The 27,480-nt window shown below is 37.8% G+C and overlaps 1 protein-coding gene across 1 annotated transcript in view; it reads left to right on the top strand.

The window, feature by feature from the left end:
- The window catches only part of cntnap2a (contactin associated protein 2a), a 986,203-nt gene that overhangs the window by 812,118 nt on the left and 146,605 nt on the right, over positions 1-27,480 (top strand). The window contains exons 11-12 of the mRNA XM_039753312.1: positions 4,124-4,243; positions 12,922-13,122. Coding sequence (XP_039609246.1) covers positions 4,124-4,243; positions 12,922-13,122 — 321 coding nt within the window. The remainder of the gene's footprint in view (positions 1-4,123; positions 4,244-12,921; positions 13,123-27,480) is intronic.

Below are 27,480 nucleotides of genomic sequence, written 5' to 3'. Positions count from 1 at the left end.
CTTAAAGTTTCCTCATTTTCAGGCAGTGTCGACAACTGGAAGTCTGATACACTCCCATCAATATCATTAAGAAAAGTTTCTGATAAATTCACATCCAATTCCTCAGAACTATCTACTCCAAGTCTTTTGGATTGTGCACGAGTTACAACACATGCAGAAAACACTTGGGGAAACTGGCATGCCAGTTCATTAGGACAAGGTGGTATAGGATTTTCCAAAACCTCTGGAACAGGTGACATTACCTCCAGCCAAGTCATTGCCCAATATGAATGTAACCCCTGCCACAGGAAATCTAGGGCACACTCCAACAGTAACAAGCCCTGAAACTAAGTCAGATTTCAAAATCACTGTATGAAGTGGAACATTCACATAGCCCATTTCAAAACCTCGCACTAATATACTCGATCCTTTTGATGTCTTCTCAGACAGAGGTAAAACTCCTTCCAACAAAAATGATTGACAGGCACCGGTATCCTTTAAAATTTTAACAGGCTTCTGAACATCAGGATGGTCAGGTATTGTTAGCAAGCCATTTGTAATAAAAGGCTCATACCCCTTACTAACTAACAAGCCCTCAGTCTTTTCTTCAAGTTGTACCAGAGCCACACTTTTTGGATCTTGATATTTCTTTTTCAAAATCACACAATTAGAAATTATATGACCCGATTTTCTACAATAAAAATAAACACGCTTTTGATCTACTGCTGCATTACTAGAAGTCAGATTTATCCTGTAATAAATTCTTGAAGGCCCATTCAAACCTCTACCCAAACCTCTGATTTTTTTTATTATTTCCTCACAAAAAATTTTTTGTGGAGTAAATACAGTTTTATGGGTAAGAACAAATTCATCCACTAATACAGCTGCTTCAGAGACTTTCAAAACTTTTTGCTCATTTAAATAGGTCACAATTCGTTCAGGAAGGCAATTTTTTAAATCCTCAAGCAAGACTAAATTTCTGAGCTGTTCAAATTGTTTAACACTTTGTGATGCACACCATCTATCAAAAAGATTCTCCTTTTCGAGCAAACTCCATAAAAGTTTGATTAACTTGTTTATTACGATTTCTAAACTTTTGTCGATATGCCTCTGGAACTAGCTGATAAGCCCTCAACACAGAATTCTTCACCACCTCATAATTTAGACTCTGTTCAGCCGAAAAAGCAGAACACACTTCTTGTGCTTTTCCACTTAATTTGCATTGAAACAATAATGTCCAGACATCTTTTGGCCAATGTAATACAGTTGCGACATGTTCAAATACAGTAAAATACTTATGACTTCAGTTTCTTTAAAAGGAGGAACTAAACGAATATGTTTGCCAATATCAAAATTAGACGGATTAGGTCGAGAATGGTCAGTATTTAAGGCCTCAACTTCAAGTTCACGAAGTCGAGCGATTCGTCTAGTTTCAAATTCCATTCTTCTCATCTCTATTTCCATAGCCACCTTTCTTTCACGCTCTCTAACTTTCAGTTCTTCCAATCTAAGCTCCTGTAATTTAAATTCTTGACATTTCAAGTCAAGATCAAGTTCTTTCAAATGAACTATAGTAGCTGCATTTTCAAAAGGAACATCAAAACAGTGCTCAGGTACCTCACCTGGCTGTATACATCCTACATCAATAGGAGTTGCAACAGCAGCTTCTGACAGCAATATGGGTTCTGCCTCAGCACAAGTATCAGGCAATGCAACATCACCTTCCCTAATACTTTCTGAAACCTCCCTGTCACGTAATACCCCCAATGTTATTAAATTCCGCTTAAGTTCAGACTTAATTTCACTCTTACTAGCATAACGAGATAATGAAATATCAAAAGGTCAGCAATAACCAAAAGATCTGCCGTTCAACAATTATCAAGCTTAACTTTGGGAGCACTAGTAAACTTATGCAAATCAAAATCCATAACACGAAAACCTGCTACAATATAGGACCCTTCAAAGTTAAAGAAATCACTTCCAATTAACCAACTAATTAAGTCCACAACTTTATTACCAAACAATTGCTGATGTACTGAATATACTACCACTAAAAAGGCTCTCAAAAAAAACCAAACCTCTTTTTAAATGTGCTAAAGCACTTAGAGAAAAATGAACTCGACTCCAAAGTCAACACAGTACCACCAAGACCACTCTGGTCAAAACAGAGCCAATTAATACTCAAAGTTCACAAAAATACTCAAAAAGATCCCGGAGAAGCCCCCAATATGTTACAGCCTACCAAAAATCTAGGAATATATATAAATAGGCAGGCCGTACACAAATGAGAGAGAGAGAGAGAGAGAAGTGAAAACACCAAAAGAAAACTAAAATAAAACAAGTTCCATTTATTGTCTTAATAAAACAATACACAAAATATGGAGAAACTATATGGAACAAGCAAGGCAGGAGAACCACATTAACATAGCTGTCTAACTTCAAAGTTCACAGCAAGATACAAACTATTTGCATTTATTACTTAACTGGCTAGCTTACAGGTATTTCTTTAATAAGCAACCAAAAACCAGATCATCCAACCTTAACTCTCCATACCTTGCTCTATCCACGCACGCGCACACACACTCTCCTAAACCCCAAAGAAACTTAATTTATAAACCTACACCCCAACCCATAACCCAGGTCAGTTTAATAAGCAACTTAAGTAGGTAATTAGGGCAGGACCCAATTAAGGTAAACCCCAAATTAGAATATAATAGCAAAAGTCTAAAGTTGGTTGTAACAGTGACATTATGAAAATACTGCATATGTGATGTGTAGGTCATTACCACAGCATGATTTTGTCAAAGCCGTGCCTCATGGTTGGGTAATATGTCTTTGGTAATGTTCAGTGTTCAAACATGGTGTTTAGCCTGCTGGACAAACAGCTCAATTTTAGACCCATCAGACAACAGAACTTTCTTCCAGCTGACTTCAGTGTCTCCAGTATGTCTCCTAGCAAATGCTAAATTCTCTTTGCAACTCTTCTAAAAACCTGTGACTGGTGAACCACATGGGTAACAGTTGTTATATGCACAGTCTCTCAAATCTCAGCCAATAAGTCTCTTGGTGAACAATCAAGATTTAGAGCTGTGCCATCCTCTTTTTTCAATTCCTTCATGTACTCTAAAGGATATTCAGTGACTTAGATATGTTTTGTATCAATCGTTTGATTTTGTGCTTTTCAGTCTTCTTTTTATGGAGCAGTTTGGAGCACTGTTTTTGTCTTCATTTTGTAGGTTATACCATGCTACCACATATTGGAACTTATAGGTACAGCTGTATTTATACTACAGTCAATTAAAAATGCTTTACTACAGACAAGTGATCTCCATTTAAGTAATTATATGACTTATAAAGCCAGTAAACTGCACTAAATGTGCACCTCTCTGTGCATATGTAGTTAAATCAGTCCAGTTCCAGCACAGAATCTGAGAGTTTCCTCTCCCAGCCTAGCTTCTGGTAAACACCCAAGTCTATAATGTTTTATTCCCCAAGGCTCCTGGTGGTTGCTTAGAGCGCTTTCACTTTATTCAGCAAAGACCATACATTGCCAGTAATAGATGGCAGGCAGATTCATCTTCTCTTTCCCCAGTGCTGCTGCTGTATGTCTCCTGGCAGATCCTGTTTTGGCATGTTTATAAAAAGCTGGTCCATCAGCTGTTGTTTTTCATCTGTGAATTCCTCCCTATATTTCTGATTCTGCCATCAATAGATGAAAGAAGCCATGAATACTAGAAAAAAATGATAGTTTGTGCATTTTAAAAAGTTACTTCCTTAAAACCAAACATACTTAAAAATATATCATCAAACATACTGGATTTGTTGTGGCAGAGAACTAACATTGTAGAATACTAATTAGGAAAAAATTAAAAGTAGTAACCTTTTATTGTGCTCTGTTTACTGTTGCCCCACATTTGCAGTTATTTGTGTTTTTAGTAGTTTTCATTCTGGATATGGATTTATCAGGAGTCTAGGTGACTTAACTTCTAACACTAAGAAATAAAATAAGTATGTAAAATAGCAGCAAAAAAATCATTTTCTGCCAACTAAGTCTTCACAATGCAATAGAAATATACAGTAAATGAATTCCAGTGCTATTAGACACTAACTTTAATTACATGTCTTTTCTATTTACTTCTTTTAGCTATCTATGAGCAATCCTGTGAGGCATACAAGCATCTTGGAAAAACCTCCGACAGCTATTGGATAGATCCAGATGGCAGTGGGCCACTTGGGCATTTTAAAGTATACTGCAATATGACAGGTAAGTTCCTGGACATTTACATGTAAAAATAACAAAAAATATATTACATTTTTTAAAGTTTAAATCAGCTTTCTTGACAGTGCATATTTAATGACAAAGCTATCAAATTAAATTGCCCATACAAAACAACCTTAACAGGAAGGAATTTGTACAAATGGCCTGTAAGAAATATTTAAAGAATCAAGCAGTGACCATGGGTGTATATACTGAAATGAGAATTTATCATTTTATTTGCCAAATATCTTTTTAATCACTAGACCACAATATTCATCTGTCTTAGTTGGCATCATTAAAAGATATTTAATCTAGCTGCTGAAAACTAAAAACTACTGTACATCTGTAAACCTACTCCTTCACTCTGAATCTGTTTTCATCTATTTTTACAGTTAAATTTAAGATGCAATTAAACAGCTTCAAAGAGATTCTGGTCCACCATCCGGCGTCTCAGAAGGGGGAAGCAGTGCAGTGTCAACCCTGTATATGGTGGGGATGGTTGCGCTGCTGACCTCGACTCAGACATTGTGGGTCGGTGGGGGGAGTACTTCGAAGACCTCCTCAATCCCGCTAACATGCCTTCCAATGAGGAAGCAGAGCCTGGGGACTCATAGGTGGGCTCCCCCATCTCTGGGACTGAGGTCACTGAGGTGGTCAAAAAACTCCAACAACAACAACATTTATATAGCACATTTTCATACAAACAGTAGCTCAAAGTGCTTTACATAATAAAGAATAGAAAAATAAAAGACACAATAAGAAAACAAAATAAATCAACATTAATTAACATCGAATAAGAGTAAGGTTCAATGGCCAGGGGGGACAGAAAAACAAAAAAACTCCAGACGGCTGGAGAAAAAATAAAATCCGTAGGGATTCCAAACCATGATACCGCTCAGTCCCCTCTGGGCATTCTACCTAACATAAATGAAACAGTCCTCTTTGGATTTAGGGTTCTCACGGAAGGGCTTGATGAAGATGGTCACGTAGAATTCTGCCTTTTAATCCATCCATCATTGTTGGAGCATCATGAAGCTTTGAGTAGGTGGAGGTGGCGCAGGCCACCACCACAAAGAAACCGGAAAAAGAAACAAGAAAAGAGAGTAGGGGTCAATACGGATTTTAGAGCCACCATGAATAGTTATTATGAGGAAATTGAACATATAGAGTATCCGGATTAAGTTAAATTAAGTTAATAGAAAGGCCATGTTAAAGTAATATGTTTTCAGCAGTGTTTTAAACTGCTCTACTGTATCAGCCTTGGCAAATTCCTATTGGCAGGCTATTCCAGATTTTAGATGCATAGCAGCAGAAGGCCGCCTCACCACTTCTTTTAAGTTTTGTTCTTGGAATTCTAAGGAGACACTCATTTGAGGATCTGAGGTTACGATTTGGAATATAAGGTGTCATACATTTCTGTTCGTCAACTCAAGCTGAAGCGATCTTGGGTGCTGCAACAGGACAATGACCCAAAACACACCAGCAAATCCACCTCTGAATGGCTGAAGAAAAACAAAATGAAGACTTTTGAGTGGCCTAGTCAAAGTCCTGACCTGAATCCAATTGAGATGCTATGGCATGACCTTAAAAAGGCGGTTCATGCTAGAAACGTCCATTTTTTCCCTACAAGGGATTTTTTTAGGAGTTGTTCCTTGTCTTCTTCGAAGACTGGGGTGTTGTCAAGAGGCAGGGCCTGTTAAAGCCCATTACGGTACTTCTTGTGTGATTTTGGGCTATACAAAAATAAATTGTATTGTATTGTTTTGTATTTATAAGATAAAAAGCCTGTAAAAAGAGTTCACCCCTTGGACATTTTCACATTTTATTGATATTCAACATTGAATCACAGTTGAATAATTTGTCTTTTTTGTCATTTTCGACAGAAAAATACTCTTTATTATTAAAGTGAAAACAGATCGATACAAAGTGGTCTAAAGTAATTACAAATATAAAACACAAAGTAATTGATCACATAAGTATTCAACCTTTTGAGACAGTATTCATGAGATGAATCTGTGGCAGCTGTGATGGCCTTGAGTCTATAACGACAGGTCTCTCTACCAGGTTTGGACATCTGGACACTACAGTTTTCACATTTTTAAGCCAATCCTTTGTAGCTTTAGCTGTGCTTGGGGTTGTTTGTTGATCTGCTAGAAAATACATCCTCTCCTAAGACACATGTTTCTTACAGACTGCGTCACGTTTTTCTCTAGAATTTCCCTGTACTTTTTACATTCATTTTACCTACTACCATCACAATCCTTCCAGGACCTGCTACAGAGAGGCTTCGCTAAGGCATAATGCTGCCATCACCACATTTCATGGAAATGAAGGGGTGTTTTTGAAACCTGACATTTAGTCTGATGGCCAAAAGGCTTAATTATAGTTTTACTAGCAGAATACCCGTGCTTCGCAGCGGAGAAGTAGTGTGTTAAAGTAAAGTTATGAAAAACAAAAGTAAATACTTTAAAAATAACGTAAGATGATTGTTAATGTAATTGTTTTGTCATTAATGTGAGTGTTGTTGTCATATATATGTATATATATACAGTGGTGTGAAAAACTATTTGCCCCCTTCCTGATTTCTTATTCTTTTGCATGTTTGTCACACAAAATGTTTATGATCATCAAACACATTTAACCATTAGTCAAATATAACACAAGTAAACACAAAATGCAGTTTTTAAATGATGGTTTTTATTATTTAGGGAGAAAAAAAATCCTAACCTACATGGCCCTGTGTGAAAAAGTAATTGCCCCCTTGTTAATAAATAACCTAACTGTGGTGTATCACACCTGATTTTAATTCCGTAGCCAACCCCAGGCCTGATTACTGCCACACCTGTTTCAATCAAGAAATCACTTAAATAGGAGCTGCCTGACACAGAGAAGTAGACCAAAAGCACCTCAAAAGCTAGACATCATGCCAAGATCCAAAGAAATTCAGGAACAAATGAGAACAGAAGTAATTGAGATCTATCAGTCTGGTAAAGGTTATAAAGCCATTTCTAAAGCTTTGGGACTCCAGCGAACCACAGTGAGAGCCATTATCCACAAATGGCAAAAACATGGAACAGTGGTGAACCTTCCCAGGAGTGGCCGGCCGACCAAAATTACCCCAAGAGCGCAGAGACGACTCATCCGAGAGGTCACAAAAGACCCCAGGACAACATCTAAAGAACTGCAGGCCTCACTTGCCTCAATTAAGGTCAGTGTTCACGACTCCACCATAAGAAAGAGACTGGGCAAAAACGGCCTGCATGGCAGATTTCCAAGACGCAAACCACTGTTAAGCAAAAGAACATTAGGGCTCGTCTCAATTTTGCTAAGAAACATCTCAATGATTGCCAAGACTTTTGGGAAAATACCTTGTGGACTGATGAGACAAAAGTTGAACTTTTGGAAGGCAAATGTCCGTTACATCTGGCGTAAAAGGAACACAGCATTTCATAAAAGAACATCATACCAACAGTAAAATATGGTGGTGGTAGTGTGATGGTCTGGGGTTGTTTTGCTGCTTCAGGACCTGGAAGGCTTGCTGTGATAGATGAAACCATGAATTCTACTGTCTACCAAAAAATCCTGAAGGAGAATGTCCGGCCATCTGTTCGTCAACTCAAGCTGAAGCGATCTTGGGTGCTGCAATAGGACAATGACCCAAAACACACCAGCAAATCCACCTCTGAATGGCTGAAGAAAAACAAAATGAAGACTTTGGAGTGGCCTAGTCAAAGTCCTGACCTGAATCCAATTGAAATGCTATGGCATGACCTTAAAAGGCGGTTCATGCTAGAAAACCCTCAAATAAAGCTGAATTACAACAATTCTGCAAAGATGAGTGGGCCAAAATTCCTCCAGAGTGCTGTAAAAGACTCATTGCAAGTTATCGCAAACACTTGATTGCAGTTATTGCTGCTAAGGGTGGCCCAACCAGTTATTAGGTTCGGGGGGCAATTACTTTTTCACACAGGGCCATGTAGGTTTGGATTTTTTCTCCTAAATAATAAAACCATCATTTAAAAACTGCATTTTGTGTTTACTTGTGTTATATTTGACTAATGGTTAAATGTGTTTGATGATCAAAAACATTTTGTGTGACAAACATGCAAAAGAATAAGAAATCAGGAAGGGGGCAAATAGTTTTTCACACCACTGTACATGATCATGTGCATGTTCAAAATCTAGGTTGCAAGTCTACTGCTGTGCAGTCTGCATCCAAAATGTCCACATCTCCAGCTTGTTGAATTTAGCTTTAACTTCATAGTTACTCAATAACTGAATCATCTCCATCTTGGTTTCTGACAAATAAAAGAAATTAGCCCTGTAATTTGAAATGTTCAAAACAGGATTTTGAAAATTTAAATGAGACTGACAAAAGCAGTGCTTCCTTTACAGAAAGTGCAGTTAGATTCATACATCTTGCAACATTACGGAGATGTACCATTTTTTCTCTTCAGGGTGATCAGAAATAAATCCAGGGTTGGTCAAGATGCTACCACTTTTTCAAAGCGGCTTCATAATGTTTGCACCAAATCCTTGCAGTTGAAAGTTGAACTTGTTTAAGTGCGTTTCACCTTATCAACCATTGTATGACCCCCATCAGTAACCTGGAGATTTATTTTACCTAGTACATTAGTTTTCTCTTCAATAAAATCTTTTACTACAACAAAAAACTTCCTTATACTCGTTTGACCTGGTTAATAATCTTATCTATATTTTTTCTCCATCATAAAGTTCCTCAAGCATGCTGAAACTGCAGTGTTTAACCAGTTCAGCATTCAAAAATGGCTTGCCCTTTTGAGCTGATTTCAAAGCAAAACAAAATGAAGCTGCTGTTGCCTTCATCTTGTATGGTTGTGGCCACTGTCAGAATTGTCACAGAGTTATTGTAGAATAATTCAAGGAAGCAATTCTGTCTTGCTTGGCTTGGATCCAAGGTGGAAAAGCACTGTGGAAGCTAGCATGCTAGCTAATGCTAGAAACCTTAACTAAAATAAAGGCAAACACATCTGTCCATTGAGGCTGTCCCTCAGCCTTTCTGAATGTGCTGCCACTGACCATTTCTGCTAATGTCATCTTATTATAAGTATTTAGTAGCACTAGAACATTGGCTGATGACCAGAAGTGAAAGCTGATTAAATTTTTTATTGTTCCTCCAATTAGACTTTGTTGTTGACAAACTCATATCTGATTGGCATGCCAAACAAAATCATTAGATAGGCCGGACATTAATTAGTTGTATTAGTGCATTAAATCATGCCAACATTCAATACAAGTAGTTTTGGAGAGACTTTAGTAGACATTTTTGATTTTGTGCATTTCTCATTCATTAGTAACCTTATACATTTTGTCATATTGCTCTCATTTTACTTTGTTTTGGATATGCCAATATTATATTATGTTGAAGAAATTCATGAGTCATATCTTGCTGAAAATACATATACAGGTAAAATTCCATTACAATGAATATCTTTACAATGAAATTTTCATTACAACGAAGTATTTTTATGGTCCCCGACAGTTTCCAAATATGACACAAGTCTATAGAAATCTCATTACTACGAAATACATTCAGCAGATACTCTCATGACAACGAAGTGCCCAAAAGACTTTAAAATTCCTGAATGAATCATTCCCAGAGCAGTTAGTTCTGTGGTCGCAGCTCAGTTGTGCACAACAATCCGCAAACAGAAGCAACAAAAAATTCTTTCTTCGAACTTTCCTCATACTGTTTTTTTTTTTTTTTGCTGTTTTTGTTTTTGATGGTTTTCAGTGATACCTTTTGCGTATTGCTCGTCAACATTTGAAAAACATCTATTGGAATTTAACTCATTGTCACCCTACTATAGAAACGGCAGACATGAAAAAACAGTTCAAATTAGAAAAAAAAAAAACTTTTCAAGCTCTCGATTGCTGCAAAAGAAAAAAGACATCAGTGAATTTGGAATTTCGCCATTGGCACTGTCAACTTTCTTGACAGACTGAGCAAAAAAAGAAGAAAAATCTTGGGTTGCAAATGTATCCGAACTGCTGCATTTGAAGATGTTCAAAAAGCCGCTTTTATGTGGTTAAGTGATGCTCATTCAAGAAACATTCCTATTAATGCAGCACTTATTCAAGAAAATGTGAGGTTTCTAAACTCTCTTGGCACCTCCCCCAACTGGACAACATGCCAAAGAGCGTCCTGAAATGCGATCACCACATCTGTGGAAGACTGTTTATCTGTTGCCAGGGCTCTGCTGTGCTTCTCCACCAAAGCAAACTCAATGGGTGATGTAAGGAACATTGTAAATGCAGAGAACAGTATAACTTTGCCACTAACCTGGCCACAACCCTGCCTGACTGCTGTGTCTGTTTATAGGAGAGTGGCAGATCACGCTACAATAAATTACTCTGTTGTTCCTGTTTCAAGCTGAATAAAGCTGGTTTTGCTAAATTACTAAGACTAAGCCTTGTGTTTTGGGGTGCAAGACAGGGAATTATAGTGCGACCCTGATCTTTTAGGATACGCTTCTGTGGTGTCTCACTGCACTGCTGTGAGCCTGCTGTTGCCCTGCCCGGGCAACAGACAAACAATCTTACACAGATGCGGCAATCGTGCTTCGGAACACACTTCAGCGTGATGTTCCCGTTTTTCCTAGAAGTGTTCAGAAACCTCACAATATGAAGATTCACAATATGAATCAGCATCTGATTGATAACTGTGCTGCCCACAACATGCTTCCGCATTTAGATAATGTTCGCATTGAATTCCTCTCACCCAATTACACAGCAGTGCTTCAGCCATTGGATTTGGGCATCATTCACACCCTGAAAGTGTACTATCGCAAGGAAATGCAGATAAAAATTCTCATCAGCATATCTTGTAGACAGGAGAAGATTAAAATTAACACGAAAGAAGCTATTGAAATGATTGCAAATGCCTGTAGGCAAGTTAAAGAAAGCACTATAGAGTATACATAGTTATGCTTAGAAGACATAAGCTTCTAGTGTGCTTTTCTAAGAATTGAGGTGTGTAATTTGGACTGGGAGATTTTTTAATTGCAAATCCTTTGAAAAATTAAGAGTGAACTTTTTATCCTGTCACAGTGCTCTGCCTGCTATACAGGGTAAATGTTACCTATTGTACATATAATAAAAGTTAAATGTAGGAAATTATTAATAATTAGTTTTGTTACTTGCATTTAAAAAAAAAAACTTTTATATATTTTATATTCTTATTCAGTTTAGAAGGTAGAATAAAGTATGAAAATAGAACATAGCACTTTAATTTAGTTATTAAATAATCAAATTATTTGTCTGCAGGATTAAAAATCCTATTTCTTCAATTAGTTTTCTTGTGAGCCTGGTTAGAAATAAGCTGTAAGAAAAGCAGCACTACCTTTAACTTGCTAGATCAACATGACTTGCTGCAGGAATATTACAAAATATTCAATCAATCAATCAACATTTATTTATATAGCACATATTCATACAAAAAAAATGTATCTCAAAGTGCTTTACAAAATGAATAGAAAAATAGAAGACACAATAAAAAATAATCATAAGTCAACATTAATTAACATAGAATAAGTAAGGTCTGATGGCCAGGGTGGACAAAACAAAAAAAAAACTCCAAGAGCTGGAGAAAAAAAATAAAATCTGTAGGGGTTCCAGACCACGAGACCGCCCAGTCCCCTCTGGGCAATCTACCTAACATAAGTCAAACAGTCCTCTTTGTATTTAGGGTTTTCATGGAAGGACTTGATGATGATGATCATGTAGACTTCTGGCTTTCAGTCCATCAATGTTGGTGCATCATGATGCTTTGAGTAGGTGGTGGTGGCGCAGGTCGCCACCACAAAGAAACCGGAAAAAGAAACAGAAGAGAGAGTTGGGGTCAGTACGGATTTTAGAGCCACTATGAATAGTTATTGTGAAGAATTGAACATACAGAGTATCAGTATTAAGTTAAAGTGAAGTTATGAGAAGGCCATGTTAAAGTAATGTGTTTTCAGCAGTGTTTTAAAGTGCTCTACTGTATTTGCCTGGCAAATTCCTATTGGCAGGCTATTCCAAATTTTAGGTGCATAACAGCAGAAGGCCGCCTCACCACTTCTTTTAAGTTTAGCTTTTAAATTTAGGAAGTTTAATTATTTAGGAAGTTTCAGTCTTTTTGTTGCCAGCATGGCATTATTATTATCTTAAAGTTTTTCAGATCTCTCTCTCAAATCCATTACACTTGCTTTAGGCAGAGGATTTGTATGCTATAATAATCTAATTTAAATATACCTGTGCATTTTATTAGTTTGTGTAGAGTTTTTATGTGCTTGGTCCTTTTAATATCTATTTACACAATTTTGTCAGAAAAGTACATTAGCATTTTAGTTTGTCTCCCCCAATTTACTTGCTATGTAAGAGTTAACATTGATGAAGTTTCTTACCGACTAAATGGCCACCCTATATTTAAAAAAAATATGTTTAAAGTCATAATATGCATTTTCCTTGATCATGTTTATAGTAATCTGGAAAAATCCTTTCAACATGACCCACAAAAACTAAAGCAAAGATTCTGTGTGTTGTGCTGGAAACAATATTTGTTGTGAATCTCGGATCTATTTTATAAAAAAAATCATTAATGTAGCTAAAGCATTTGAACAAAGCTTTTGTTGCCAATTCTGAAAATGAATGTTTCTTTATTTTAGACGATAAGGTGTGGACAACTATAATCCATGACCTTCAACCACAGACAAGTGTAAGTGGTTCCACTCCTGAGAAGCCAAAAGAGCTGCAGCTGAATTATAGTGCATCTATGGACCAGATATCTGCTGTCACCTTCAGTGCAGAACACTGTGAGCAACATATCTCATACTCGTGCAGGATGTCCCGACTACTGAACACTCCAGGTTAAACTTTTATATTATGTATACTGCTGAGTTTGAATTGCATTTTAATATTGCCATCTCAGCTTTTCAGTGGAATATGAAAGCATTCTTGCTGAAAAGAAAGTATTCATTTTTGTTTTAAAGTTTTATTTTGTTTTAATCAGATCATGTGTTTTATTAGTCTAGCTATAATTTTTAAATGTGATGCTATTATTTGCTATTATTTTTGCAGTATTTCATTTTTACTGCCTGTGCTCTTGATTCTTTAATAGTTGTTTATTTTAGGCATTATATTATTGTGTGACTTCTAACAATCAAACTGTAGATCTTATTTCTTTTAAGAAATATGTTTGATTGAATATTTTATCATTTTATGTTTATGTTTATATTCTTTTTACTTTTATAAGTGAGTTTCAAGTTTTGAATGTAACAGTGCTATCAATAAAACTCACAGTTTATCTACTTAATTCTTAAAACATCTGTTTGCTAATATACAGTAGGTATAAAGAAATGTTTACTATTAATTCATTTTCTTAAGTTTTTCTAACCTTTTTAAGCAGACATAAGTAATTTATTGTTATTCTGTTTTATCAATGAAAACTAAGATAAAAAGCAGGATTTGTGTAAAAATGCTACTTACAAAAATTAAATGAATGTAAACATTAAAGTTGTCACATACAAAATTGTATAAGCGATTCTTTGAAAAAAGAGTGATATTTCCATATGTAAAAGTGCATCCTAATTATATTTCAATGCAAACTTAATACAGTATGTACATCTCAGTGAAGCACCTACTTAAATCTTGATAGAACTTTATTTGTCCCCAGGGAGAAATGTAGCTTTTGCTCCATAAATAGAAAGACAAATAGATAGACAGATAGACAGACAGACAGACCGACCAACCGACCGTCTGGCAGACAGGCAGATAAACTATGGTGAGAACTGACACCCGAATAACTAAAATGGAAGCACATTAAAAAGAAAGAGAAGTGTCACTTGGCTGACACAGTCACAGTGAGGCATTATGCAGTCCATATTGCTGTTGGTATAAAGGAGCCCCAGGGGCGTTTCTTTACATAATACTGATGAATAATTTGTTGATTGCAAGTACTCAGTATTAGTGTGCTAGAGAGAGGACGTGCAGCATTGTTCATAATGGCATTCAGTTTTGTTTTAATTCTATCCTTTGCTACTACCTCCAGCGGGTCCAGAGTGTATTCTATAACTGACTGTGCCCTTTCAATTAGCTTGTTTATTCAGAAAGTGAAGAGAAAAGGAGTGTTCATGTCCATATAAGAAACACAGTCTTGCAAACTATGATCTGCCCGACAAACAGACACCATAGGCTCAACCGTATGTGATTCTCTCAGCTTATCACTTAACAGGGATGGCTGAGTGGTACTGAAGGGCACTGGGGAAATCAAAAAACATAATCCTCACAGGCCTGCCAGCTTTGTGAAGGTGAGAATAACCCTTGTGGAGCAGATACTATATATAATTGCCTCGTCCACTCTAATCTTTGTCCCACAAAATGCAGTGAGTCTAGATAGTCTACCGCAAGCTGATGAATATAGCCCAGAACCAGCCTCTCAGATATCTTCATGATGTGAGACTTGTGTAGTGCCACTGCTCTGTAGTCATTAGGTCAAAAGGTGTCCTCCGTTTCTGTGAATATAGTATAGTCAGGTAAATAAATGAAAGAAATAACTTTAGGCAAAATCAATTTGTTTTAATGCACATTAATTAAACCAACAAGAAGAAAGCAATGTCAAAACAAATGGAGCCTCTTAGTTTTATATAAACGGTTTGAAAAAAAATTGAAGGAACACTTTTAAAACACATCAGATCTCAATGGGAAAAAATCATGCTGGATATCTATACTGATATGGACTGGGTAATGTGTTAGGAATGAAAGGATGCCACATCATTTGAAGGAAATGAAAATTATCAGCCTACAGAGGGCTGAATTCAAAGATACCCCGAAAATCAAAGTGAAAAAATGATGCAGCAGGCTAGTCCATTTTGCCGAAATTTCATTCCAGCAACTCATAATCATATTCAATAGTTTTTATGGCCCCCATGTGCTTTTATGCATGCCTGACAATGTCAGGGCATGCTTCTAATGAGACGACGGATGCTGCCTTGGGGAAACTCCTCCCAGATGTGGACCAGGGCATCACTGAGCTGCTGGAGTGTCTGAGGTGCAACCTGGCTGCATTGGATGGACCAAAACATAATGTCCCAAAGGAGTTCTATTGGATTTAGGTCAGGCGAGTGTGGGGGCCAGTCAATGGTATCAATTTCTTCATCCTCCAGGAACTGCCTGCATACTCTTGCCACAAGAGGCCGGGCTTTGTCGTGCACTAGGAGAAACCCAGGACCCACTGCACCACTGGTTAATTCAGGTCATGGTCCCAGAGGTCCAGAACCTTTTCCAGTAACAGTGGACACAAAGAAGGAACCAGCCTCTGCAGGTTTCCACAGGAAAATGTTGGAGCACTTGTTGCCCTACCACCAACCCCTGTTAACTTTGGTCACAAAACAAAAGGACTGCTATGTGCACCACTATAAACAGCAAAGGAACAGATCTGAAACAAATTAAGCCATCTGGCTATAATAACATCTATTAAATTTAAGTGAGCTCTGCTCTTATGGTGCAGCTGGGTCAGAACTGACAACCTCCTTCCAATGGCGGCAAGCTTTGAGGAGGCAGCAGAGTGTCTAAGTGTCCTCTCACTGCTGCAGAGTGAAGAAAAGAGGAGAAGGTTAGCAACAAGTGCCCCCTCTCGACCCAGGGTGGTAGTACCTGCTTCAGATGAACCCAGAGAGTGAACCATAGGTGCACATGTGTGACCAGTATTTCAGTACCTCACAAGAGATACTGTTATCCTTCCCACTTACTCCATTTGACAAATATCTATTCTCTCTCTTCCCTTATTTCTTTCTCTCTCTCCCTCTGTAAAGTCTCCAATAAAAAATCTATTTTCTTTCCTGGCTGTGAGAAAATAAACAAAAAAGAAAAGAAAGTTTCAAACTGGAGGCGTTAAAGTGAGGTGCCTAACGTAACATTAAACTACCAGCCAATCATTAGAAGACAGTAGGTGTAAGAGTCAGATGCTGCTGCAGTCATTCTTTCCATGCATTTAATAGAGAAAGGTAAATCAAATGGAAATTGCATTTATTTCCTGCATATCTCTTAAGAAAGCTGCATCCTTCAAAATCCAGAATTCAGAGTTCCTAAAGGGACATAAGCAAAAAAAGAATCTTCTTTTGCATGTGCAGATCTTTTTTACATGCACAAAGTGTTGGCAGAAGAGGTCTACCAGAAATAAATGGAGCCCTTAAATGGATACTTGTTTCCCAGAAACACTATAGACCACTTTCACAGGTATCTATCATCATTTCCTGCATTTTTCTTGCTAGAATAATCAACTTCCTGTTGAATGGTAGTTGGTAAACATAATGGAACAATCAGGACTGTAGTTCAGCTGTTCTCTCAAACATTTTCCCAAACTGACCATGGCATATATGGAGTGCAACATGTTGTGACATGTGATTCCCTGTCTTGCATCCCAAAACAAAAAAAAAGCCGTGGCTCAGTATTTTAGCAAAACCAACTTTATTCAGCCTAAAAACAGGAACAGCACGGTTATTTATTGTAGCAGGATATACCACTATCCTATACACAGACAGAGCAATCAGACAGGGTCGTGTCCAAGTAATACTGTTCCCTGCATTTATAATGTTCCTTTCATCACCCATCAATGACAGGCACTTATAGCTTGGAAGCAATTGACTCGGATTTGCTTTTGCTGCGAGCCGCTACAGCGCTAGGAGCCTGTGATTGCCCCAGCAACTGATTGGCTATCTTTCACAGATACAGAGATTGCATTTTGGGACACTGTTCAGTGTGTCGTCCCAAAAAAGTTTAGAAACCTTACAATGTTATCTAAAAAAATTTGAAAAAAGATAATTCCATGAAGTGCTCTCTTGTTAATACAATTTTGCTAGCTAGAATCATATGCCATGCTAATTTATGAATGGAGCAGTATTCATTTTCTTTTGTTCTTTGTATGTGACTAGTATCAAATGTGTTAAATATGGAGGTAATGGTAAGGTGCAGGTGTCATAGATCATCGTGGTTTGATATGTATTTACTGCAGTTGTAATAATTTCTGTTATTGAGTACAAATATTGAATACTAGCAAAATACCCTCGCTTCACAGCGGCAAAGTACTGCCTTAAAATTTTTATTAAGAAGAAAATTAAACCTTTTTAAACTGAGGGAAAATATACCAATGATTATTTGTTAAGGATCTCTTTGTATACCACATTGTGAGTTCGGCCCTCCGGTTGTAATATGACCAAGCTGTGCGCTGAGCTTACTCTTGAGCATTGAACGTACAGTTGGCCATGGGAACAGTAATCTTGTTTCAAATCTCACAGCTTGGATTGCTGCTGTCATAATCGGTTTGAGTTTCATGGTTTGTTTCAATTACGACAGTATTTGTAGGACTTGTGTTGAAGAGACATTCGACATCTGTCAAGCGTTGTAAGTATACAACCGGTTTCATCGATAACTTCACATCCAGCTTTTGAGAGTTTAAACATTCATAAACATCAAAGTGCCCACTACTGAAATCGTCACCTGTCAATCTAAGATGTTTAAGAGGCATTGGCGGTTGTCGAAAGGTGTAAAATATTTGGCCATTTCGGTACACTTGAAAGTGACAACCGAACAATTCAGTGGCAGCCATCAACTCACATGCAGATGGATAGGTGAAGGGCTTAAGCATTTCACTCTTCTAGTGCTCCTGTGTAGTATAATTATCTCCTGTACCGTCATCAGTCCACACCTTGAACCTGTCCCAGTCATGCAATACATAAGACACAATGATCCTCCGGATATCAAGAGTGAGCCTGATATGGCCGTGCAATATGTACCAAACAGAATGGAAAAGGTAGGTGCCATCTCCATCAGTGACAGTTGTTTGATTGATGGTGATCACCTCGATATAAATGTTAATGCGGGTATGGTTGGAATGATAAAGGAAATAGGTATCTGAACAATGTACAGTAAGTCTAAAATACCTACACAATAACTATAATCGTAATAAATTAACAATAAAACAGCAGAGAAGCCGTGGATTAAATAAAAAGGCTGCAGTTATCAGCAGGGAGACGTGAATCCTGTGGCGAAGCAAGGAAGGGAATGTAGAGACTGGAGCGATGGACGGCCTTATATAGGAAGGCAGCCAACAACGTGGGAGGCGTTGGGATGGGGGACACAACGCCGCCTCACACGGTGACCGAGCTGCAGGCTATGGACGTATATATGTACGTAAGTAGGATTTAGTTAGCGTTGGGAACCCATGTACCAAATTTCTTGAAGATGGGCCCATAAGTAACAAAGACTGTTGAAAAGTTCAATATGGCGGCCGATAGTGGCATCATACCACCGAAATAAGTACCAAATTTCAGCCTTCTACCTACATGGGAAGTTGGAGAATTAGTGACGTTGGAAAATTCAATATGGCGGCTGACAGTGGTGTCATACCACTGAAAAAAGTATGTACATTGGTTTCGGTTAGCGCAGGGAAGCCGCCAACCAAATTTCGTGAAGATGGGGCCATGAATAAGAAAGTTCAACATGGCAGACGTTGTTGACCGTTATGACTGTTATGCGTTGAATTTCAAAATGAAACCTGCTTAACTTTTGTAAGTAAGCTGTAAGGAATGAGCCTGCCAAATTTCAGCCTTCTACCTACACGGGATGTTAGAGAATTAGTAACATTAGAAACTTTGATATGGCGGCCGACAGTGGCATCATACCACTAAAATAAGTACGTACATCGGTTTTGGTTAGCGCAGGGAAGCCACCTACCAAATTTCATGAAGATGGGGCCATAAATAAGAAAGTTCAACATGGTGAACGTTGTCAACCGTTATGATCGTTACCTGTAGAATTTCGAAATGAAACCTGCTTAACTTTTGTAAGTAAGCTGTAAGGAATAAGCCTGCCAAATTTCAGCCTTCTACCTACACGGGAAGTTGGAGAATTAGTGACATTGGAAAGTTCAATATGGCGGCTGACAGTGGCATCATACCACCGAAATAAGTATGTACTTTGGTTTTGGTTAGCGCAGGGAAGCCGCCTACCAAATTTCGTGAAGATGGGGCCATGAATAAGAAAGTTCAACATGGTGGACGTTGTCGACCGTTATCGACCGTTATGACCGTTACGTGTAGAATTTCGAAATGAAACCTGCTTAACTTTTGTAAGTAAGCTGTAAGGAATAAGCCTGCCAAATTTCAGCCTTCTTCCTACATGGGAAGTTGGAGAATTAGTGATGAGTCAGTGCATCAGTCAGTCAGTCAGTCAGTCAGTGAGGGCTTTGCCTTTTATTGGTATAGATATATATATATATATTATTTACTCTTCGTACCTCTTCATCAGTATCTTTTGTTTTGCAAATGTGTTGATCAGCCCAAGCAACAAGCAGCCTGATATCACACAAATACCCGAACACCCCAAAACACCACTGCCGTATCTGAGTCAGTCACAAAATTCTCAGAGTTTTATCTGGGAGTAAGGTGCCTAGAGTTGCATAGAGTAAATAATATACCGTTATTTGGAATACATAAATTTCATGTGTGTTCTGTGTCTACAACAATCTGTGTAAGTGTAGGATGAAAGGAAATGCGAGGCAAGAAATGCTGAACACATACCTAAAGCAGAAACTTTTTCCATGTTATACACAAATAATGACATGAAGTGTATAATGTGTGAAGACTTTAGTCCAAATATCAAATAAACATGTGAGCTTTTATTCAAGAGTATAACCAACGGAAAAAAAACATTTGATTTACATTTTGCTGTACACACAAGAAAGATTTACGTGCGTAAGAGATCTTTTTGCATATGCACACAATAGACCACTTTCACAGGCATATAAACTCGGAAACAATCACTTTCTGGGATCTGGCATATCTGGTTATATCACAACAATGTCTGAAACCAGGTCAAAGATTTTTTGTAGTGTTCTCCTTTTTGTTCTACTTGAAAGAAAAACAACTATATCTCAATGCTTCATGTTAATCAAGGTAGCTCTTTTGTATATAACCTACATTTTACCAAGAATCAGTACTTTCCATCTGTACATTGTAAGCTTCTCCAAACTAGCAATAATTTCATAGTCATTTACAGTTGATTCTGATTTGCCACTCAAAATGCAAGAGACTGACATGGAACGTGTGAAACTGATATGTTGACAGGCCACAATTATGTGCATCCTCCTTCATCAGGTATGCTTACGTGTTTTAATATAATTACTTTTAATGTAATTTTTATTAAAACTCCACTCTGCCGCTTATGTGACTAACAAAGAATCAGCAATCAAGTGCTAAAGTAAATCTAATACTGATCTATACTAATAAAAGGCAAAGCCCTCACTCACTCACTCACTCACTCACTCATCACTAATTCTCCAACTTCCCGTGTAGGTAGAAGGCTGACATTTGGCATGCTTATTCCTTACAGCTTACTTACAAAAGTTAAGCAGGTTTCATTTCGAAATTCTACACGTAACGGTCATAACGGTCGATAACGGTCGACAACGTCCGCCATGTTGAACTTTCTTATTCATGGCCCCATCTTCACGAAATTTGGTAGGCGGCTTCCCTGCGCTAACCAAAACCAATGTACGTACTTATTTCGGTGGTAAAACGCCACTGTCGGACGCCATATTAAACTTTCCAATGTCACTAATTCTCCAACTTCCCGTGTAGGTAGAAGGCTAAAATTTGGCAGGCTCATTCCTTACAGCTAACTTATAAAAGTTAAGCAGGTTTCATTTCGAAATTCTACGCGTAACGGTTATAACGGTTGAAAATGTTTGAAATTTGTTTGAAGAGCCTTTAGATAGCACTAAGTGAGCTTTAAAAATACTAACAAAAGTAACAAGAACTAATATCAATATTTCAAAATTAGAGGCAGACAGAAAAAGAGAAATGCAGTTACATTTTTTATATTTTCAAAAAATAAACACCATCAAAAGAATGCAGAATATCAAAGCATTCTAAATTGAAATCAGCAGAATATTTATCCATCCATTTTCCAACCCGCTGAATCCGAATACAGGGTCACGGGGGTCTGCTGGAGCCAATCCCAGCCAACACAGGGCACAAGGCAGGAACCAATCCTGGGCAGGGTGCCAACCCACCGCAGGACACACACAAACACACCCACACACCAAGCACACACTATACACAATAAAATACAAGTAACTCTGGGTCTCATTCACACTTCCATCCAGTATCCCCTCTGTGAATGCCATTTTCCTGTAAGAAGCATTCACAAGTTAGTTGCTCATTAAGAGAAAGAGTGAAATAAATATACCTTCCAACAACAACATTCTCCAGTAGGGTGCTTTATAAGCTACTGCTTTATTTCCAGCTGTAGTTTTTTTTTTTATTTTAGAGACAGCAAGATATCCCACTCCTTGTGAAAGTGACTGTAAGGAATTAAAAGGATACTAAAATATTGAGGTCTTAAACCATGAAAAGCGTTACATGTGAGCACCAGTACTTAATAATCAATGCATAATTTGCAGAAAGCCAATGTAATGAAAACAAATCAAGGGTGTTATATACATATTTCCTGGCTCTTGTAAGTACTTTAGCCACTGCATTCTGAGCTATCTTAAGTCTTTAATCAGCCACAAAGCAAAGCATTATGGTAATCCACCTAGAAGTAATAAATGAATAAATATGTTATTTGTATTGTCATGTAATTCTAACATACATCTAAATTTTGCAGTACTTCTTGAGTAAAATTAAGGCTACTCTAGGTACATTTTGAATATCTGTACCAAATGAAAAATAATCGATAGATCGAAATTTATAGATACACCTAAGTTTATGATTAATGTACTGGGAGTGATAGGGATGCTATCAATAGAAATATTACATTTAGATTGCCTTTTTTAGCAGCTTTAGGACCAACAACTAGCACTTTTGTTTTGTTAGAATTCAACAAAAAAAAATTTATTCCAAGCAAGCTTTTAGGCAAGCTTCTTTTTTAGAATCTTCAGATGCTTCATGTCCTAGAGGAGGCATTACTTTAAAAAAAAAAATAGAGATACAGGTCAAATTCCGTTATAATGAATATCTTTATAATGAAATTTTCATTACAACTAAGTATTTTTATGATGCCGACTGTTTCCCCAGATGATGCGAGTATATAGAACTCTCGTTATTACGAAGTGCATTCAGCAGATACTTTCATTATAACAAAGTGCCCAAAAGACCTTGAAATTCCTAAATGAATCATCCACGGAGCAGTTAGTTCTGTGGCCGCAGCTCAGTTGTGCACAATGATCCCCAAACAGAAATTGTAATTTTTTTTTTTCATTGAACTTTTCTTGTACTTTTTTCCCCCTTTTTGTTTCCTGCAGTTTTCAGTGATACCATTTGTTTATTGCTCGTCAACATTTGAAAAACATCTATTGGAATTTAACTCATTGTCACCCTCCTATAGAAATGGCTCACACAAAAAAACTAAAATAGTTCGTATTAGAAAAAAAAAGTTACATTTTTGCAGCTCTCGATTGTGGCAAAAAAAAAGATGAGCCAGTGAATTCGGAATTTCGCCATCAACACTGTCAACTTTCCTGAAAGACCGAGAAAAAAAGAAAAAAAATCTCAGGTTGCAAACGTCTGAACTGCTGCATTTGAAGACGTCGAAAGAGCAGTTTTTATGTGGCTCAGAAATGCTTGTTCAAGAAACATTCCTATTAATGCAGCAAGGTAAATGTGAGGTTTGTAAACTCTCTTGGGTCTTCCCCCCAACTGGATGACACACCAAAAAGCAGCATGAAGTCCGATCTCCAAGTCTATGGAAGACTGTTTATCTGTTGCCGGGGCAACAGCTGGCTCAAAGATATTCTGCGTCTCTCAGCTATGCTGTGTCTCTCCGCCAAAGCAAACAGAAAAGATTTTGATGGGTGATGCAGCCTGACTGCTGTGTCTGTGTATAGCAGAGTGGAAGATCATACTACAATAAATAAGTGTGCCGTTCCTGTTTCAAGCTGAATAAAGTTGGGTTTCCTATAGTACTGAGACTCAGCCTCGTGTTTTGGGGTGCAAGACAGGGACTTGTAGCGTGACCCCGATCTTTTATGATTTGCTTCTGTGTCACTTCACTGCAGCGGTATGAGCTTGTTTTTGCCCTGCCCCGGCAACGGACAAACAATCTTCCACAGACGCTGCAATCGTGTTTTCGGGAAAGTGTATTATCGCAAGGAAATACTGACAAAAATTCTCTTCAGTATAACTTGTAGACAGGAGGAGATTAAATGAACACAAAAGAAGCTATTGAAAACCCCTGGGTGCCAGTTAAAGAAAGCATTATACAGGTAGTAACAAATACAGAATCTCATTACAACGACATTTTCGTTATAACAAAATATTTTTTAGATGCCTGGGAGTTCATTATAATGAAATTTGACCTGTAACTGTTTACTTGCTGATTTCTATATATTTTACAGATAAATTAATTATTAGAAATTGGTCTATAAAGAAGCCTGACTGACTGAAGTGTCAGCTTCAGTACAAGAATCCAGTCAAACTTTTTTTTGGGCACATACATAGTCCAGATCTAAACACTAGTGTGGAGAGTCGCTCACATACTAAAGAGTCTATAGCTGCAGCTGGAAGCTGCTGTTGCACTTTTCGTGGCATTACATGTGTACTTCGTCAGCATGCCCATGTCAATCAAACATAGGAAGTTCTGCAGTGTACTTGTGACTTTACACTGTAGGAAGATAAGTAAATAAATCAAGGTAAATAGGTAAATAACATTCAATCTATATCTACTCTTATATAAGTAACATATAAATGTTTTTCATATACAGGTCAAATTCTATCATAACGAAGTCTCAGGGACCTAAAAAATATTTCATTGTAATGAAAATTTCGTAGTAATGAGATTCTGTATTTGTTGCTATAGTGCTTTCTTTAACTTGCGTTCAGGCATTTGTAATCATTTCAATATTTTCTTTCACGTTAATTTTCATCTCCTCCTGTCTACAAGTTATGCTGACACAAATTTTTCTCAGCATTTCCTTTGTGATAATACATTTTCAGGGTGCGAATGATTCCCAAATCCAATGGCTTAAACACTGCTGTGTAATTGGGTGGGAGGAACTCAACTTGAACATTATCTAAATATAGATGCATGCTGTGAGCAACAGAGTTATCAATCGAAAGCAGAATCTTCCTTCTTCATATTGTGAGGTTTCTTATCTCTTTTCGGAGCACTGCAGAAGCTAATCTGAGCCGCAGTTGCAGTATTGTCGATGGGTGATGCAAGGAAAATTATAAATGCAGGGAACAGTGTTGCTTGGCCACTAACCTGACCACAATCCTGCCTGACTGCTGTGTCTGTGTATCAGAGAGCGGTAGATCCCGCTACAATAAATAACTGTGCTGTTCCTGTTTCAAGCTGAATAAAGCTGGTTTTGCTAAAGTACTGAGACTCAGCCCCATGTTTTGGGGTGCAAGACAGTGACTCATGCGTCACAATATTAATAAGTTGTCGCAGCAAATTTACCAAAATGTCTTGAGTCATCCAAGCTCGCTGGTTTGCTTTATATTCTCAGGGAAGGAAAGTAACGCACTTAAAACACCAAGGACTGGTTGACTTGCCAATGATGAGAGGAATAACTGCTTTTTTGACATCTTCAGATGCAACAGTTTGCATACGTTTGCAGTGAGGCCCAAGGTTTGCAACAAGAGATTTTTCTTCTGTTTTTGCTTGGTCTTTCAAGAAAGTTGACAATGCTAATGGTGAAATTCCTAATTCACTGTCAACGGCTTTTTTCTTTCGAAAGCCGCAAAAATGTCAAGTTTTTTTCTTTCTGATATGAACTGTTGTCGTTTTTTGTGTCTGCCACTTCTATAGACGGATGACAATGAGTTAAATTCCAATGGATGTTTTTCAAATGTTGACAAGCAATAAAAAAACAGTATGAGAAAAGTTTGAAGAAAGAGAAAAATTTACAATGTTTCTGTTCAGGGACCGTTGTGCACAACTGAGCTGCGACCATAGAACTAACTGCTCTGTGGATGATTCATTCTATTGACTGCTCTGTGGATGATTCATTCAGGCATTTCAAGGTCTTTTGGGCACTTCATTGTAATGAAAGTATCTACCGAATACATGTTGTAGTAACTAGATTTTTATAGATTTATGCGGAAACTGTCAGGACTATAAAATACTTTGTTGTAACGAAAATTATGTTGTAAAGATATTCATTGTAATGGAATTTGACCTGTAAAGACCATCACAAACAGGACTTTGCACGATACCTTGGCAAGCTCGGCATGCCCTGCTTTTTCTTTCAAGGACACGCATGTGGAACTTTGACTGGCAGGATGTAGCCTGACCTGTTGCTGCATCCAAACGGTACTATCTTTCGCCTTTATGCCTGGTACAGCTGCATTGTTCTTATGTGTTAGTGGATGATTCTTGCCGGGAGAGCTTCTTTTCTCTTTCTCCGATGTAGAACCCTGATCCTCATCTAAGTTTATCTCTGTTTTTAGTACGTATTTATTTGAAAACAGCAGTGTCAGATCAGGGGGAGTGTGAATGTGACTGAGAGAATAAAACTGAATAAAAAAAAATGCTAACTTTTACAGGTACTATAAATGTACACCGACTGTTATAGACTCAAATTAAATGTATGTTTTTTTCTATAATAGTAACAATAAGAGGAGCTCACTACTCATAACGGTCACACTCTGAATTGAACCGGCGACCATTTGATTACGAGTCAGCAGTTCTTACCGCTGCACCACCAAAATTGTTGTCAACATCATACCCTGACCCAATTCTTTTTCTACGATTATATTCTTGAATAAAAGAGCAATTGTTTTGTTATACTTGTACCTTTTACGAAAGTGTTAACTTGATATTTGGACTTCAGTCTTCACACATTATACATTTCATGTCTACATTTTGTCAATTATTACTAAAATATGAAAAACATTTCTTTTTTAGTTATGGGTTCAACAATTCCTGACTCACATTTCATCATACAAGTACACGGATTGCTGTAGACATGGAACCCAAATGAAATGTATTCCAAATGACGATATATTATTTGCAACTCCAGGCACCTCACATGCAGATAAGGAGCCTTGGCTTGAGCTTTGAGAACTTTTTGCCCAAATTGAGCTCCGTCAAGGGGTGTGGGGGTGTGGGATAGCAGGCTGCTTGCTGCTTGTGCTGATTGACACATTTACAAAACAAATGACAGTGATGGAGAGGTGCAAAGGAGTTTAAGGTGTGCTGGGATTACAAGATTTTTCATAGGCTTCAGGGATTCTAGTGTTAACAATTACCTCCCTAGCCAAACAACAAACATAGCATACACATAACATTATACTAATTTTTCAACCTGTTTTGATAAAACGTTTGGCAACCTGTACACTTTTCATAATTATAATAATACTAATAATAATAATAATACAGTAACAAGAATACCATGCTGCTTTCTGCCATCTTTTGAAGATTCTTTGCATTCGAGAATGCTGTGCTTGCCTAGAAATGGTGATGTCACTTACATCCTGAAACTGCAGGTCTACAACTGCTGGTCTAGACCTGTGGTGATGTATGGTGCTGTGACTCTGCAGGTGGATGATATTGAAGGTATAGACAGCTGAAACCAAAAATTCTGGCTTAAAAGAAAAGATTTGGTCCCGAAACAAGCTAGCATATCTGTCGTATGGCATTACTTTGACCTTAAATTGGAAGGCCATTTACAAACTCAGGTATTTTGTAAATAAGAGGTGGCTTCTTTGTGAGGAAACACAACAAGCCTGTGGCACCATATGAAACACAGTCATAAAGAGCAGTACAAAGAGTGCTATTCACAAAAATGTGCAAGCAGCACAGCCAGACTTAAGATAGTGTAGCATGCTGGGACATCCCCACACTGGGAGGATCGGGTGAGCTAGCGTGGCCAGAGCAATACCTCCCTCAGAATGCTAGATGGTAGATTGAGTTGGAGTTTGGTTTATCCCTGTTGGAATCTGTAGGCGCCACCAGTGGGAACTGCAGCAGGATCTGCTGTGCCCTTTTGGGCAGTTCTTCCACCACACCCAGAAATGCTGCTACAAATTAGGTCATCAAGCACCTGGAACACTTCTGGGTGCAGTATATAAGGAGCCAGCAGCCACTAATCAAGCCAGAGTCGGGAGGAAGAAAATGAAGCTTGACCGGAGGAGTGAAGGGGAAGAAAAGAAGAAGAAAAGTATTGGTTTAGGTGTGCTGTGTTTGTGCTTTGGACTGTGCTAGACTTTGAAATTTGCAACGAG

The sequence above is a fragment of the Polypterus senegalus genome, chromosome 5 (genome assembly GCF_016835505.1).
Source record: "Polypterus senegalus isolate Bchr_013 chromosome 5, ASM1683550v1, whole genome shotgun sequence".
NCBI classification, from domain to species: domain Eukaryota; kingdom Metazoa; phylum Chordata; class Cladistia; order Polypteriformes; family Polypteridae; genus Polypterus; species Polypterus senegalus.
Note: the sequence above shows the minus strand (reverse complement) of the source record. Positions and strands in the feature narration are given on the sequence as shown.